This window comes from Cheilinus undulatus, linkage group 15, assembly GCF_018320785.1.
Source record: "Cheilinus undulatus linkage group 15, ASM1832078v1, whole genome shotgun sequence".
NCBI classification, from domain to species: Eukaryota; Metazoa; Chordata; class Actinopteri; order Labriformes; family Labridae; genus Cheilinus; species Cheilinus undulatus.
The window spans coordinates 41,688,997-41,705,266 of NC_054879.1; the positions used below are offsets into that span (position 1 = coordinate 41,688,997).

Sequence of the window (16,270 nt, forward strand, 5' to 3'; positions counted from 1 at the left end):
GTGACTGTGTATTGAGCACCTTCAAAAACGTATGCAAACCACAAATAATGTAATTTCCTCACTATTTTGAAGCTAATCTGGCCTTGTCTCCCAGAGGGCTTTGGGTGTTCCTTCCTTTTAACCTCCCACCACTGTTTCTATCTTTATTCACTTAAATGCTGGCAAGTTTAACATAATGAAATAAAAGCTGGCTCCTGCCCTGTCCTGCTTTGGTAAGACTTAACATGAAACTGACTCTGTGCATGACATCTAACCACTGAAAGTTGCAGTGCTGTGGCACATCCTCTTGATCTAAATTCATTCATAAATACCATCTGTTTACTCTCATTTTAAGATGCATGGCGTTAACTTCACTGCTTTTTTTGCTTCTTCTGCTGCTTTGATATTGTTGAATTGAACTGCATGTCGACACACTTATAAAGCACAACTTTACTACAAAGGCTGCACAGTGGTTTTATGTGTGAAGGTCATTCAAAATGTTGGAATGGTGTGTCCACTTTTTTATCCATTAAAAGTTATGTAAAGTCTGTATCTGATCTAAGTTTTGAGGTCATTTCAAAACTTGAGGACAAAAAAACAGTTCAGCCTAACATGCACCACTAACTTGTGCTTTGCGTTCATCTAACATTGTCCTGTTTCCTCATCAGGAACCAGGATGGGGCAGGACCCGTAGCACATGAGCGGAAGTCTCAGACTCTGCCTGTGTCCCGTAACAGGGCGGGAATGATGCATGCCCGCTTACAGCAGCTCAGCAGCCTGGATAACTCATACACTTTTAACCACAGTAAGTGCCCCATGCTGTACTTTTCATCACATTTCCTCAGCCAGAGGAACCCTGCCGCCCTCCGCCTCACCCTGTGTAGTTCTACTCCTCAAGCTTTCAACATCATTTTCATCAACATCAACCTCTTTCACATCAAACCCAGCCCGCTGTTGAGCAGAAAGTGTTTCAGGAGACATGGGTGCATCAACATATCATTCGGTTTTATCTAAAGGGCTAAAGCTATGCTCTCAGTCTGTTGAATGGCTTAATTTAATACAGTGTCTTTGTGTTTTCAGTGTAAGAAAGATTTCAAGTATTCTTGGAATTTCTGTAGACTATGGTAAGAACGTATCAGGCTGGCAGGCATTTGTAGACTACTATTCTGGCTCTGTTCATTTGGTTGAATTGCGAGCATGCCTGTTTTAACTCAGCATAAGCTCTCTAAAGTCTTTACATCCATCTGGCTAGCTCATCTGCTTTTACAATTTTACATCTCATTCTCTGAAAAACAAGCAATCCATAAAAACATGAGGAGTTTCATTCCAAAATTCAACCTGTTTAATTCAGAAAAAATCCTGCTGGACTCTCTTTGATATTTGTATATTTTAGAAACTTAAATTTGGGCACTGAACTACTTTATTTCACCTTGTCAATATTCATTTGGTCAAAGATATTGACAAGTGCAAGCTTTTTGTCCCAGTTTGGAATGAAACTTAATCATTACAACTCAATTATTCTTCATCTTTCAAGCAACAGCTTTGCCTTTAACAAGATTTCATATTGTGAGACTGTTGGTATTGTGTGATTTGAAAATAATTTACTTCTCTGGAGAGGGTTTCTCTCAAGTGTTCCTTAACCTCCTGAGACCTGAGCTTTTGTTTCCATTTTTTTTTCTCACTTATTTAGGATCGGTAGGACCTCATTAATAAAAAAACAAAAAACTAAGCCCCGTCTTTGAATAGGACGTAGTTTTGACCAAAATATGATGTCTGCATATGGGAAAACAAGCTTATAACACACAATATTTTATTATTTTTTTTTTAAAAATATTTGGAGTGTGAAGGACCAGTTGGTGGGGGGGGGCATTCATTTGGTAAGTAAAATTTCCACTACAAGTTTTCCTTTTAAAATGATCAGAGTTTCAAAACATTAAAAATCCACATAAATTCTCAAAACATTTCTAGACATTACCAAAAATGTCTCTGAAATTCCTGAAATCACTCAAAAAATACCCCAAAATGTCCTCAAATATTCCCTAAACAAAAAAAATTCCCCCAAAATTTACAAATAAATTCCACCTAAATTACATGGAGAATATCCCCCCCAAAAAACCCAGACAATCCCATGAAAATTCAGGAAATTTTTAATTCCCAACCCAAGTTTTGAATCAAATTCCCCAAACTTTGGGAATAAAAACATTTTGGTAAACTTTTCTAAATAAATCCTAATGATAAACATGAAATTTTCACAAAAGAAGTTGATGAGAATTCATGACAAAATTGAGGCAAATTCTCCCAAATTTTAAAGCACATTTCACATAAAATTTCATCACAAATTCCCAAAAACTCCATGGAAAATTCCCCAAATAATTCCATGGAAAATTTCCACCCCAAATCCCCCAAACATCCAACAGTTCCCTAAAAATTCCGTGAAAATTCATGAAAATTTCCAACCCTAAATCACAATCAAACACCCACAGCTCTAACAAATAAATAAAATTCCCAAATTCTCATGAAAGTACCAAAAAATGTTTCAAACAGTTTCAAAGCACACCCAAGAAAAATTTAAAGTGAATTCTGAAGACATCCCAAGCAAATTACTGATACTTTATGAAAATTCTGGACAATCATGTCAAAAATTCTTATAGCAGAAATCAATATTTTGTTTGAAAGCCAAAATGTAACAATGTCCTTATATGTGCAGGGTCTCAGGAGGTTAAGCATGAAACAATCACAACTTTCTCTTGTCTTTTTTTAGCCTACAGTCATTCGGATGCAGACGTGTTGAATCAGTCTCTGCTGGAGGCTAACATCGCTACTGAAGTGTGCCTGACTGTCCTGGACACGTTAAGTATCTTCATCATGGGATTTAAGGTAAGACAGATGATGCATTAATCATCACAAAACTTGTAGACCTTATCATCTAGTCTAGTCTAGTTAATGGTTGAGGTTTCTTTATTTAAAATCAGTTTCTGAGATTCTTTGTTTTTTCCACAGACCCAGCTGTGCTCCGACCATGGCCACAGTCCACTCATGAAAAAGGTGTTTGATGTCCACCTCTGTTTCCTGCGTATTAATCAGTCAGAGACAGCCCTCAAGCAGGTCTTCACTACACTGCGCACCTTCATCTACAAGGTGTGACAGACGATTTCCCTTCAGCACAATATTTTATGATGAAACAATATTAAATTTTCACCTTTACTAATCGTGTATTCGTCTTCTTTGTCCGTCAGTTTCCCTGCACGTTCTTTGAAGGGCGTGCTGACATGTGTGCTGCTTTCTGCTATGAGATCCTGAAGTGCTGTAACTCAAAGCTGAGCTCCATCCGCAGCGATGCAGCCCATCTGCTCTACTTCCTCATGAAGAGCAACTTTGACTACACGGGTCGGAAATCTTTTGTCAGGACACACTTACAGGTGAGAAAGACCTTCTGTGTAATGGACTTGTTTCTGAAGCTTTAAAGGTGCAGTGTGTAAGATTGAGAATAATGGCGGCATCTAACAGTCAGACTCTGTACTACGATGCTGGTGGTAACCATTGCAATCAGTGGAATTAAAAAAAACATGTATCTGTTATGTGGTTCCTTCTGTAGTACAGTAGAAACATAAAGGATGCAAATATAGGCATGAGAGTGTCTGGTTGTTTGTCTCTTTATGTCAGCCCTGTAATTAATACATGATCAATATTTTTCAACTATATTCAGTTGAATACAGCACAAAGATGAGGTATTTAATACAGAAACTGATAAAATTGTTTATGCTTTTTGGAAGTATGCACACATTCTGAATTTGATGCCTGCGACATGTTCCAAAAAAGTTGGGGCACGGGCAATAAAAGACTCATGTCAGGTATCGGAGCATATGCTGGTTTGGCATCAGGCTTTTAACCCTTCTCATTCCCGCTCTCCTGAGCAGGTCTGCATTAGACACACGGTCTTAGCAGCCAAAGTCCAGGTCTCACAAAAGAATAGTGAGACTGGGAGGACCAAGGACCAAAAAACTGACTTTTGTCTGCATGCTTAGCTACTCGGAACGCCACACTGTCTTTTTCAGCGAACTCACCACCCCATGCACCAGTCCAGGAAAGTTGTGAAATGCTCAAATAACTCCTGGTACATTTCTCTGGTAGGTAGGTGATAGTACTAAGATTTGGTATAAAGGGAACTCTTCCAAAACGCGTCAGTCACTCAACACTTTAGCAACAATCCAGTAGCATGGATCTTACAGATCTTACCATGTAAAAATAATGTTTTCAAAATTATTCTGACATGGATGCTGCAATATGGGCTGGGTAAGTCTTCCAAAAACCATTGTCAGTTAACGCAGTACAATGCTGAATCTATAAATGTTAGTTAAAACTCAAAAGCCATTCATCAACAACATCCAGAACTCTACAGACTTCTCTGTAGGCCCGTGCTCAGCTGAGATGGACCAGCCTAAGCTGAAGTCTGAAGAATCAAAACTTCAGATTGTTGTTGGAAATAATGGCTGTCTAGTCCTCTGGGCTAAAGAGGATAGGGATGATCCAGAATGTTACCAAGAAAGTTAAAAACATCCCCACAAATCTGTGATGGTGTGGGGATTTATTAGTGTCCATGGCATGGGTAACTTGCACATCTGTGAAGGCACCACTGATATGGTTAACTAAACAAAAGAAATGCTGCACTGTTTAGCAACTTAAGAGGTGCATTAGGCAATAATGTCAGACTTCCATTTTCAATACTTCAACAACTAGTGTCTTCAGTTCTCAGATGCTTGCAGTGCTGCTAGAAGAAAAGTTGATTCACACAGTTGTGAACATGCTCCCGTCCCAACTTTTTTGAATTTTTCACAAGGATCAAATGCAGAAGGTATGTGCATATCCAGGAAATGATAACTTTTATCAGTTTGGACATGGAAATCTTGTCTTTGTGCTGTATTTACATGGAATAAAGGCTGAAAAGGATTAGCAAATCACTGCATTTTGATTTTAGTCACATGTTTCATAATGTCCCAACTTTTATGGAATTGTGGTTTGTACATTAGGATAAAACAACATTTATTGACTTTTTTACCCTCCTTAGGTGGTGATCGCTGTCAGTCAGTTGATAGCTGATGTCATTGGTATTGGAAGTACCCGCTTCCAGCAGTCTCTGTCAATAATCAACAACTGTGCCAACAGTGACAAAACTATCAAGGTCAGGAAATCCTCAGCATGCATCATCATCTTCTGATAGAAAATATTTCTAATTAGGAGTGACTGTTCTAATTTCTGCATTCTACATAACAGAACACAGCTTTCCCATCAGACGTGAAGGACCTCACTAAACGGATCAGGACGGTGTTGATGGCCACGGCTCAGATGAAAGAGCACGAGAGAGATCCGGAGATGCTGGTGGACCTGCAGTACAGCCTCGCCAAGTCCTACGCCAGCACGCCTGAACTACGCAAGACCTGGCTGGACAGCATGGCCCGGATCCACGTGAAGAATGGAGACTTGTCAGAGGTCTGTGATAATATGTTGAACAATTAAACATATAATAGACTTTCTGTCATTTGTGTCTGGGTACATTGTGTTGACAGTATCAAACACTGACTGGTGACTTATTGGTTATGATACTCTCCTAAAACTTCATTATCACTATCAGCATCACCTTTCTTATCTGTGTTGTTCTCCACAGGCGGCCATGTGCTACGTGCACGTGGCAGCACTTGTGGCAGAATACCTGCGGAGAAAAGGTAATCCATTTTTATCTCATATAGCAGCTTGAATGTGTTTACCTGAATGTAACCTGTCTGAAAAAAGTTGAAGATTTGTAAACACCTGCTTTTTTTATTAAAATATTGTCTCCCCTGATTGTTTATGCAGGCATGATCAAGCAGGGCTGCTCAGCATTCAGGGTCGTCACACCAAACATCGATGAGGAAGCAGCAATGATGGAGGATGTCGGCATGCAGGATGTTCACTTCAATGAAGTATGTATTAATGAAGCAAACAAAAATACTTATCAACTATGGTTGATTTGCCAACATAAATAAAGCATTAAGTAAAATGTACATTTTTAAGACTATTTGGGCAGAAACATCTGCAAAGTTGATGCAAATTCATGTATATTTATTTGTATCAGAGGGCCTGATAAACGTAATATTACTATAAAATAACCACTGCTTTTTTAGTGTTACACCTCAGAATGAAACCATCAGTTTATCAAGCATTGTCTGCTCCATCCTTTCCCAGATCTGGAACCTAAAAATCTTCTAGGGTTTACCAAAACCTTCACATAACTGTAGCATGAGACTCAAAGCCTTTACCACCATATCATTATTTCATAAACAGAGAACTTCAATGTAAGTATCCTTATCAAAGATAAGATGGTGTTACAGTTCAACTTGTACTGAATAATTTGGTGACATTCTGGAAGATGTTTTGCAGACTTGACTTCTGAGGACTTTATTTACTATCCAAAATAGTTCTAACCTCCTAAGACACTGCATGTACATATGAGGGCATTTTGCTAACCTATAACAGGGTAATTACATCTATGAGATTTTTTTTTTTTTTTTTAGATAATTGTCCAGAAAGTGCACTAAAGTAATTCGCTTGAAATGTGGGGAGAATTTGCGATTAAATTTGCGATTAAACGTGTATTTTCACAGAAATTTCTAGGGTAAGTTTACATATTTTTGAGAGTTTCATTGAAAGTTTGGGGGAAATTTTCTTTGAAATTTCTGGTATTTTCATGAAAATTTGAAAATTTAATTTGGGGGAGGGGGGACTTTGACATTATTAGGTATTTTCATATCATTTTTTAAAAAATTCTTTGTAATTTGATTGGTAAATGGATGCAGATAGTGCCCTTTGCAGTTTCCAAATATTTGTTTGGTTGTGTGGTGAAATTTTCCATCATTTCCATGGAATTTTAGAGCGCAATGGACTTTGATAAGAAGTTCTAAGTGGAATTTCTTTAAAATTTTCATGTAATTTTGGAGGAAAATTTTATTGAAATGTTTAGGCTGTTAAGAAAATGTGGGGTACTTTTATGAGTAACGTTAAAGATGTATAAATATTTTTTACAGAAATTTCAGTTAATTTATTTAACCTATTTAAACTATTTTTTGGTAGCTTTTGGAAAGGAATTTAGTGGAAATTTTCATCATTGGCCTTAACAAGTCCTTGTGGTCCATCTTCCAAATGACTATTTGTCAGTAGTCGACACCATTTCTTATCAAATGAAGGGCACAAAAAACTGACCAACTAGCTGACACAGAGCCAAGCATCTGCTCTAAAACCAATCAAATGCTGTATTTTCTGCAGAAACAGGACCTTCAGGACATGACTTTTGGTCAAAATTAATGTTTAATCAGGTTTAAAGCCAAGGCTGAGCTTTTAAACTTATCAGGTCCTACAAATAAGTGGAAGAAACAAAAATGCATACCAATCTAAAATGCAGGTCTCCTGCTCCTGCTTCCCAGTTTTAATAATTGATCAGTAAATTCAAGATAATGAGATTAAAATAGGATAGAAAAAAGTTAAGAACTCAAGAAAACAACCAACACTAGTAAAATAAATCTGGATGTATGTCCACTTAGGGCTTCTGTATATCATACACTTTTTTCCCAAGCATGCATTAGCGACCCATTAAAAACAGCTCTGTAGCACACTTCTGGTGCTGAGCCACTAGTTGAGAGCCTCTGCCTAAAGAGACATCAGCACTATTAGGACTGGGTTTGCGGGGTGAAAAAGTACACTTAACAGCCCAACACAATTTTATTTGTTTTGTTCAGGCAGTCTGTACCTACTACATCCTTTTTGACTCCATGAACTCTTGTTTAGCCACTTTAGTGTCTCTGAACGTCAGTAAGGACATAGAATGCTTAATGAAGCGTCACCAGCTAACTCAACACCAGTTAAACGGTGACACCGGGTTTGTACATCATATAAAATAAATGATAAAGTAGTAGCATTTAAGGAAATCTTTTGAAAAATTTTATGATGATTTAAAATTTGATTTTTTTTTGAAAAACCAAGTTTGTGTGGTTTTTATCCCTTTTAAATTACCTTTTGCAGCCCATAGCCGACCACATGGGACCAACCAAGGGGCTGCAGCCCACAATTTGGAAGGTTTTGGTCTAATCACATGAGCCCTAAGCTTCATTTTGATATACTAAGATTTTCTTCTGTATAAAAACTATTTGGAGGGATATATAAAAAAGGGAAATATATTATACAATGAAGAAGAGACCAACCAACAAAGATGTCTGCAAGTCTCTGATTAATTCAGCATAACTCCAGAGCCACTTGAGTACATATTCATCTGCTTTACTTCTACAGTTTCTGATAATTCTCACATGTGGACATTGTTTAGAGCTCTTATGAAACATTTTTCAACCTATAATCCTATTTTCTTTTGTCTTGTTCCCACAGGATGTCCTCATGGAGCTTTTGGAGGAGTGTGCGGATGGACTGTGGAAAGCTGAGCGTTATGAGCTCATCTCTGATATTTACAAGCTCATAATCCCCATTTATGAGAAACGCAGGGACTTTGAGGTACACGTGCTGCCTTATCCTGAACTTCATTTACAACAAGAATCCCCAATAATGAAAAATGTTGATCTGATAGTAATATTTCTAACTTCTCATAGAAACTGGCCCACCTGTATGACACACTGCATCGAGCCTACAGCAAAGTGACGGAGGTCATGCACTCAGGAAAGAGACTTCTGGGCACTTACTTCAGAGTGGCTTTCTTTGGCCAGGTGAGTTCAACTCAGTTCAGTTGATTTTTAGTTCAGATTTCAAACAGAACTGCTGTTTTTTATGCTTATTTTTCTACACTATATAAATTATTGAAGTTGTACAGTCCAAAAAAAGCATGGTTATGAATTTGCTTGCTGGCATTGCTGTAAAACTCTTTGAGTATAATGGCTGCTGAGGTTGTTTTTGTTTTTAAAAGCATGACCACATGCCGATCCACTCTAACAACCTTCTCTGCTTTTTATCCTCTGAAGGCAGCGGTAAGTTTTGCCTTAGCCCTTGCTAGCCTCTGTGAGCAGCCTTTGTGTGGTGGTGGTGCTGCTGTAATCCATGTGCATTTGTCAACCTTAGCTTAAAGTCACAGTAAACACTGCTGCTTTCTGTTTATGGAAGTGTGCTGCATGAGTTTCTTCTACTCATACCAGAGCTTCTGCTTTTGTGTTAGTGTCTGAGTTTTGATTACAGAACTAAATTTTACCTTGTGAAATTTGATAAATAATCTGATTGGTGTGGTTACTTCTGTGTGTTTCATTAAGAGCCTTATTCCCCTGTCTCTCTTGACTGGGTTGACTGGTGATGGAGTAGTCTGATTTTAAGTGTGTTGACTTTATTTGTAGTTTAAGCTAGCTTTTGTGGAATAACACTGTTTTTTTGCTGTCCTGTAGCAGTACCAGTTTACTGACTCAGAGGCTGAGGTAAATCCATATTAAAGCCAGCGTAGCAGTGGGACTGTTGTGTTAGGTTGTGTTGTGTTCTTCCTCTAATACAGTTCACTATTTCACATGCTTTGCTTATCTTTTAGCGCTTTAACTCCTCCTTAACTTCAGCTCAGTGTTGGTAATCATACTTAGAGAACCTCTAAGGGCTAATAGCAGAATTGATCTCATGAATGCACGGCTTCACTCAGCTTTTTGTGGGACTTTTTAAGATTGAAAATCCAAAAACTTGTCTAAGTGCCCCTACTGACTACTTTAAATCTGTGCTCCCAGCTTTGGCCTGTCTCACATCATTAAACTGACTGTAGTCAATGTATTGGAGTGGATTTTTTTGTCTGTACCTGTGTTTGGACACTAGATCAACAGCTGTGTATGTGTGAAATTTGTGGACAGTCTAAAGCTGATACTTTAAAAAAAAAATTGATTATTTAAGCTTAACAGAATCTTTAAATCACTCTGAGTCACAACATGATTTAGCTCTGTTAGCCTCTCTATATCTACAGATATTCTCACCATGTTTTTTTCTGTCTTCAGGGTTACTTTGAAGATGAAGATGGTAAAGAGTACATCTACAAAGAGCCCAAGTTCACCCCTTTGTCTGAGATATCACAGAGGCTCCTGAAGCTGTACTCAGACAAGTTTGGACAGGAGAACGTGAAGATGATCCAGGACTCAGGAAGGGTAAGGCTGAGGTTGAGGTTAGGTTTTTGAAGTGGCCTGATTCTCTGTAAAAATTGACTAAAAAAAGAGGTCATGTTGAAATGTATCAGTTCTCCCTTGATGTAACTTTGGTAACTATAAGTTTAGTTTTAATCTCTTTTTTAAAGATAATTTTTTTGCCTTTATTTTGATAAGGGGCTTTATTTTTGATAACCGAAAAAGGCTATTTTAATAACTGGAGAGGGACAGAGCTATGACTGGGAATGAAACCTGTACGTTGAGGACTACAGCCTCTATTTTTGGGTGACCGCTCTAAAACCACTGAGCTAAACCAGCACCCAAGTTTAGTCTTAGTCCTGGCTTTTAGAATAAAATGTTCATGAGCTTTAGTCACATTTTAGTCATCTTCAATCTTTAGAATTAGTCTCAATTTAGTCAACAAAAACTCCAAAACATTTTAGTTCTGTTTTAGTCAATAAAAAGTCTTTACTTTTATTCAAAACATTTTCTCTCTATGAACTAACTTAAGTGGCTAAACTGCAAAATTATTACAAATATAAAACACTCATTCATGCACTATCAGTACTTAATTTAAAATAAACCGATGATGTTACTGACACACCTTAAATTAGTGACTTTTATGTGTTGTGTAGTGTGTGCTTTCACAGTAGGAATGGGATCATTTTTTATTATTATTACTAAAATCAATACCCTTGTTGATATTTTTTAACCATGCAAGTTTTTATTGGTTCATTAATACTTTTCTAACATTTTGTGGAAAGATGAAATGACATTATGTCTTCAACAAGACTAGTTTTTCTGTTTTATATTGCTAGGAAGGAAATTCTTGCGATTTATTTAAGTTTCTTGGCAAAATCGACATTTTTAGGTCAGGTTTAGGTTTAGGTTAACTGAGCCAACCTTGGACACATCACAACATAGGGTGTTTTCTCTTTTGAAATCACAAAACGTGATACAAAGTCTGGCTGCGGCTGTGGCCAGTATAGGAGTCTGTATTTGTTCAACCAGGTTTAACTTGATACAAATACAACCAGGTATACACAGAAGTGTTACAGAGTTGACCTACCCGCCTTTTAAAATGATTTGGCGGGGCGCAGATTGTCTAGTGGTTTAAGGCGTGCCCCATGTTTGTGGGCGGCCTGGGGTTTGAATCTTGCCTGTGGCCCTTTCCCGCATGTCTCCCCTATTTCCAACTCTATCCTCCACTATCAATAAAGGCATGAAAAAAAGATCAAAATTGCAATGATATTTGTATTTTACTGACAGCTTTTATGCCTACTCTGAACTGTGTGTAATATTTAAGTTGTAACCTATGGCGAAATTATCTCAGCTGGTTCCTCACCTTGAACGTGAAACTCCATCCTAAACAAGGCCATGTTTTAACTTTGTACAACCCTGTGCAGGCCTGTTGTAATGGTGTTTGTCCTCTGCCTGCAGATTAACCCCAAAGACCTGGACTCTAAGTATGCCTACATCCAAGTGACTCACGTGACCCCTTATCTGGATGAGAAGGAGCTGGTGGACAGGAAGACAGACTTTGAGAAGAGCCACAATATCCGCCGATTTGTGTTTGAGATGCCGTTCACCATATCAGGCAAAAAGCAGGGCGGGGTGGAGGAGCAGTGCAAACGCAGGACTATACTAACAAGTAGGTAACCCTACACTTGTATGAAATATCATGGGTCACAGGGTCAATACTTGTGACTAGGCTTGAAAAGGGTTGTTCACGCCTGATCCCCATGCAGCCTAACAGAGCTGGAGCAGTTTTGCAAAGAAGAATGGAGGAAAATTGCAGTGTCAAGATGTGCAAGTCTGACTGAGATCTAGCCACACAGACTCAGTGTTGTTGCAGCATCTACTAAATACTTACTCGAAGGGTGTGAATATTTATGCACTTATTTGTATTACATATTATTCAATTGGTATTACTTTGAAGAAATCTGTAGTACTAAACCGTTTCAGATGTTTTCTAATGCTGGTACCAGTACTGGTAAAAATCTGTATTTGAGATCTACGTGGAAGGCTTTCACATGTTTATCAGTGGTCAAAGCTTCACATTACTCAGCGGAACGGTCCTGTGAAGATCTTGATTAGATTCTGCACACTCAGCTGTTTTGCAAGGATCTTTCCTAATCATCATAGGTCTTTTATCGTTTTATGATGCAAAAGATACAAAAGTTCAACCATGTCTTCTTATCTTTATTATCTAAAAACTTTTTAAAGCATGTTCCCTTCACACATGAGCAGATCATGAGCCGTAAAACTCAGAAACTCACATGCAAGTAGATTCAGGCCAGCTGTTGACCCCCCCTCCTTCTTCTTTGTTGTGTTTCTGTTTCCCCCAGCAACGCACTGTTTCCCCTACGTGAAGAAACGCATTGCAGTGATGTACCAACACCACACTGATCTGAGCCCTATTGAGGTGGCCATCGATGAGATGAGCAAGAAGGTGGCGGAGATCAAACAGCTCTGCTCCTCCAGCGAGGTGGACATGATACGTCTGCAGCTCAAACTTCAGGGTAGCATCAGTGTCCAGGTGCCTGCTTTAAATTCTGTCCACAAAACCCTTAAATAAATATAAATTGTTAGAAAAAAACTAACATGACTTTCATATCGTCCCTCAGGTTAATGCAGGACCACTTGCATATGCCCGAGCTTTTCTAGATGATTCAAGTGCAAAGAAGTATCCTGATAACAAGGTCAAACAGCTGAAAGAGGTCTTCAGGTACAATGAGTAAACATACGTCTACACAGGTATCGCCTTTTAATATTTGGTGTAACTCTCTTTTAAAACTGGATTCTTGTGCAGGCATTTTGTGGAGGCGTGCGGCCATGGCTTAGGCATCAATGAGCGGCTGATCAAAGAGGACCAACAGGAATATCACGATGAGATGAAAGCAAACTACAGAGACCTGGCCAGAGAGCTGTCCATCATCATGCATGAGCAAGTACGTACAGCATCCAGAACTAAAGGATGGGAGTCATTATTAATGCATAACAGATGTCAGCACCCATCATCTGCTACTCAGATTCACTAAATGTTTGATCGTGTCAGTGATAACACTCTCTGATAACATCATTCTCTTTTTTCCCTTGTGCTAACATGAGCAGATTGGATGGTAATGCAAGACGCATCATGATGCAATAATAAAGTTTTATGTGTTACTTGTTGGTCCATCCAGACTCAGGCATCCTTTTAAACCAAACCTATGAAGCTGAAATCATTTTTGTTACAAGAGTTTGAATTTTCAGACTGTTAGAAACCCTGATCAATCATTCCTCTGAGTCTTAATAATGTTGAATAAACCATTCTTCACCTAAAGAACATTCACAGAACATATCTAGTTTTCCATTTGCTGAAACAACACTTTCCTCTGAGGTGTTTTCTCCAGCATTTTGAATGAAGGGAAGCTGCCACAGGTATGTTCAGGCCATGACCTTTAAAGCACTCAGTCATGTGATCAGATTGAAGTAGGGCCTTATCTTTATTTCCCTACGATAAATAAATCATTTAAACATAAAGTGTTCTCTGACATGGAAAACACATCCACTGATCACCAGAATGGCTAATCCTCTGGCTTAGGACTGTAGATGACAAACATTAAAGTTTAATACGTGTATTATTCTCATTAATGATCCATAATTTTCTGATCTTAAATACCAGGTATTAAACAAATCTCCAAAGACAGTGTTTGTCTCTGTTCAGTATGCCCAAACCAGAGATAAGGGGTTTGATTTTACACAAAAACTCATATCCAGAGGCACTTTTGCATGAAATCAGCATTATTACTGCTGATATTAAATAACTCTTTCCTTCTATTTGAACACTCCTGATGCAGCATCTGGCTGGACCAATATGCTTTTATTGTGAAGTGCTGTTTCTGCATGTGTTTGAGTGTATGTACTGTATTTGTGTGTAAACTTTGTGTTGTAAAAGTACAGTCTGTGAAACTGGGACTGTAGATCCTGTCACTTAGCAGCAGAGAACATCCCTCGGGGGACAAGAAGTGATTTCTACACAGAGAAAGGCGACCAAAATGGCCATGTTTTAAACTGTTTATAACTATGCCAAGCATTGAAAGTGTGAAAATATAAACCTTAATTTTTGTGCTTCTTTTGTGTCCCAAAAGTAGTAAAATATTCAGGCAAAAACGTTTAAAAGGTTTAAAAAGAGAATTTATATGCGAACAGTCGGCCTTTCAGAGGCATTAACATTACATAAAAAGTGTTTTTGGTGTCACAAAGTCTAATTAATGAGCCACTGTGAAGTTACTTGAAGTCTCTTTTCTAATATTCATCTATCTGGTGGCCCATCAAACTCTTTTTAGAAGCAATAATATCTTCAAAGACAAATTGGCAAGCCAGCATCATAGAAGAATATCTAAAAGAGTGTCACCAGTTCATCTAATACCAAGTTTAACCATGACACCGGTTCCATACACCAGACAAAAAAATGATAAAAGGTAACAGGAGTTCAAACTTATAGATATTTTCTGTAACTTTTGAGACTTGACACCTAATCAAGTATTTCATAGTTATTTAAAACGTTACATTTTCAAATATGATTTTTAGGGTTTTTACCACTTAATGCCCACTTGCAGTACCTGAAGGGCCCACCAGGGGGCCCCTGCTCACACTTTGAGAAGCACTGTCCTATGCAAATGATATGTGAAAACAGTCTGTCTGATGTGTCAGGTTAAGCCTGACTAAGGCTAACGATTCTAGTACCACTAAAGCTCATTTAAAATTATGAAAAAAGTGAAAAATAGTAAGCTAGCTGTTTCCATGTAATTTGCTAGGCTAAGCTAACTGATTCTGCACAGATGTAGGAATGGTGTCAGTCTTCTCATTTCTGACAAGCACATTTTCTAAAAATTCAGTCTCTATCACTGTGAAAAGTATGCATGTTGCAGTGATTAAGATACTATGGTATTAAGTTGTTTTTTTTTTAATTTTATGTAATTCTCCTCTCTTCCAGATCAGTCCTGTGGAGGATGGCATGAAGAGCGTTCTTCCAGACTCGCTTCACATCTTTAACGCCATCAGCGGCACGCCAACCACTACCACCATCCAGGGCATCCCCAGCTCTTCCTCCGTGGTATGATGCTAGCCTGAGCTAGCCTTGAACCCGGCGCTTTCAGCCCTTGCTAGCCAGCCTGCCAGTGATGAAGATTGTCAGCTTTAAAAGGGAAACTGACAAAGGCATGGACAAGTCTGACCATTTTCAATGAACTGCAGCGAAGGCACTGGATCTGATGTCATGGGATCTCTGGTGGAAGGGGCCAAATCAAAGTTTTCAGTGACTGAGTCCTGGGGGGGATCATACAGGAAAGATGACAGACTCGGCTCCTGTTTCCACCTGAAGAGACGGGGCAGTGTTTTCCATGGAGACATTCCTGTTGGGATCTTAAATATGCATGTCATTACATTACACCCAGCACCGTCCCAACAGACCATTTTTGTTTATTTTGTCAAAGTTTCACATTGTCTTTTTTATGTACAGTATTCCACTTTTATAAGCCACTGTGTTGATATCTTGATGAACATAAATGCTGCATACATAGACGCTCATCTCCCTGTAAATGAGGTTATATTTCTATAAAAATGCTCAAAATTTGCAAAAGGGCCTCTTTTGACTCATTCAACCTTAATTCACTTCAATGTCTTAGGATAGGAGCGTTTTTAAAATATTTAAAGCCATTACAAATAGTATATACCAAGTTGTTTATTAATGTATATAGAAAAAAGGAGTGTGTGCAATATTTGCTAAGTATACACTGTAAGGATGATATTCACCTTCTTTGCCAAAGCGATGAGGTGCGGAGGCAGACACTACGCCTACTGTGGAAGTAATATGAAGCTTTTACCATTTTAGTGTTCTTTAAAATGTTCAACAAATTGTTTTATATTGGAGCAGCAATGTTTTTTTAATTTTTATTTAACACAAAGGCACTGTTCTGCTGTAAACAGAAATATTCAACAATGCTTTTCTTTTAAATAAAGTACACTCATTTCTCTGCACTCGTGCTCAGGATTTCTTATTTGTACATTTGTTTTCAGTCATTGATTGTTTTTATGAGGTGTCAGGGACTGACTCTCTATCTCATGTTCCCACCCATCATAAAAGCTACACAGTCAGCAGTGTCGCAGACGGATGG

General features: G+C 38.3%; 1 protein-coding gene across 2 annotated transcripts in view; it reads left to right on the plus strand.

The window, feature by feature from the left end:
- Positions 1 to 16,133, plus strand: part of zmp:0000001200 (dedicator of cytokinesis protein 9) — a 130,809-nt gene extending 114,676 nt beyond the window's left edge. For both annotated transcript variants that reach the window (XM_041807469.1, XM_041807470.1), the window contains exons 38-53: positions 648 to 784; positions 2,741 to 2,856; positions 2,980 to 3,117; positions 3,216 to 3,398; positions 5,045 to 5,158; positions 5,251 to 5,466; positions 5,642 to 5,699; positions 5,830 to 5,936; positions 8,386 to 8,508; positions 8,604 to 8,717; positions 9,966 to 10,112; positions 11,550 to 11,760; positions 12,458 to 12,648; positions 12,737 to 12,837; positions 12,922 to 13,060; positions 15,091 to 16,133. In XM_041807469.1, coding sequence (XP_041663403.1) covers positions 648 to 784; positions 2,741 to 2,856; positions 2,980 to 3,117; positions 3,216 to 3,398; positions 5,045 to 5,158; positions 5,251 to 5,466; positions 5,642 to 5,699; positions 5,830 to 5,936; positions 8,386 to 8,508; positions 8,604 to 8,717; positions 9,966 to 10,112; positions 11,550 to 11,760; positions 12,458 to 12,648; positions 12,737 to 12,837; positions 12,922 to 13,060; positions 15,091 to 15,216 — 2,221 coding nt within the window. In that variant the 3' untranslated portion in view covers positions 15,217 to 16,133. The remainder of the gene's footprint in view (positions 1 to 647; positions 785 to 2,740; positions 2,857 to 2,979; positions 3,118 to 3,215; positions 3,399 to 5,044; positions 5,159 to 5,250; positions 5,467 to 5,641; positions 5,700 to 5,829; positions 5,937 to 8,385; positions 8,509 to 8,603; positions 8,718 to 9,965; positions 10,113 to 11,549; positions 11,761 to 12,457; positions 12,649 to 12,736; positions 12,838 to 12,921; positions 13,061 to 15,090) is intronic.
- Positions 16,134 to 16,270: the final 137 nt, after the last annotated feature.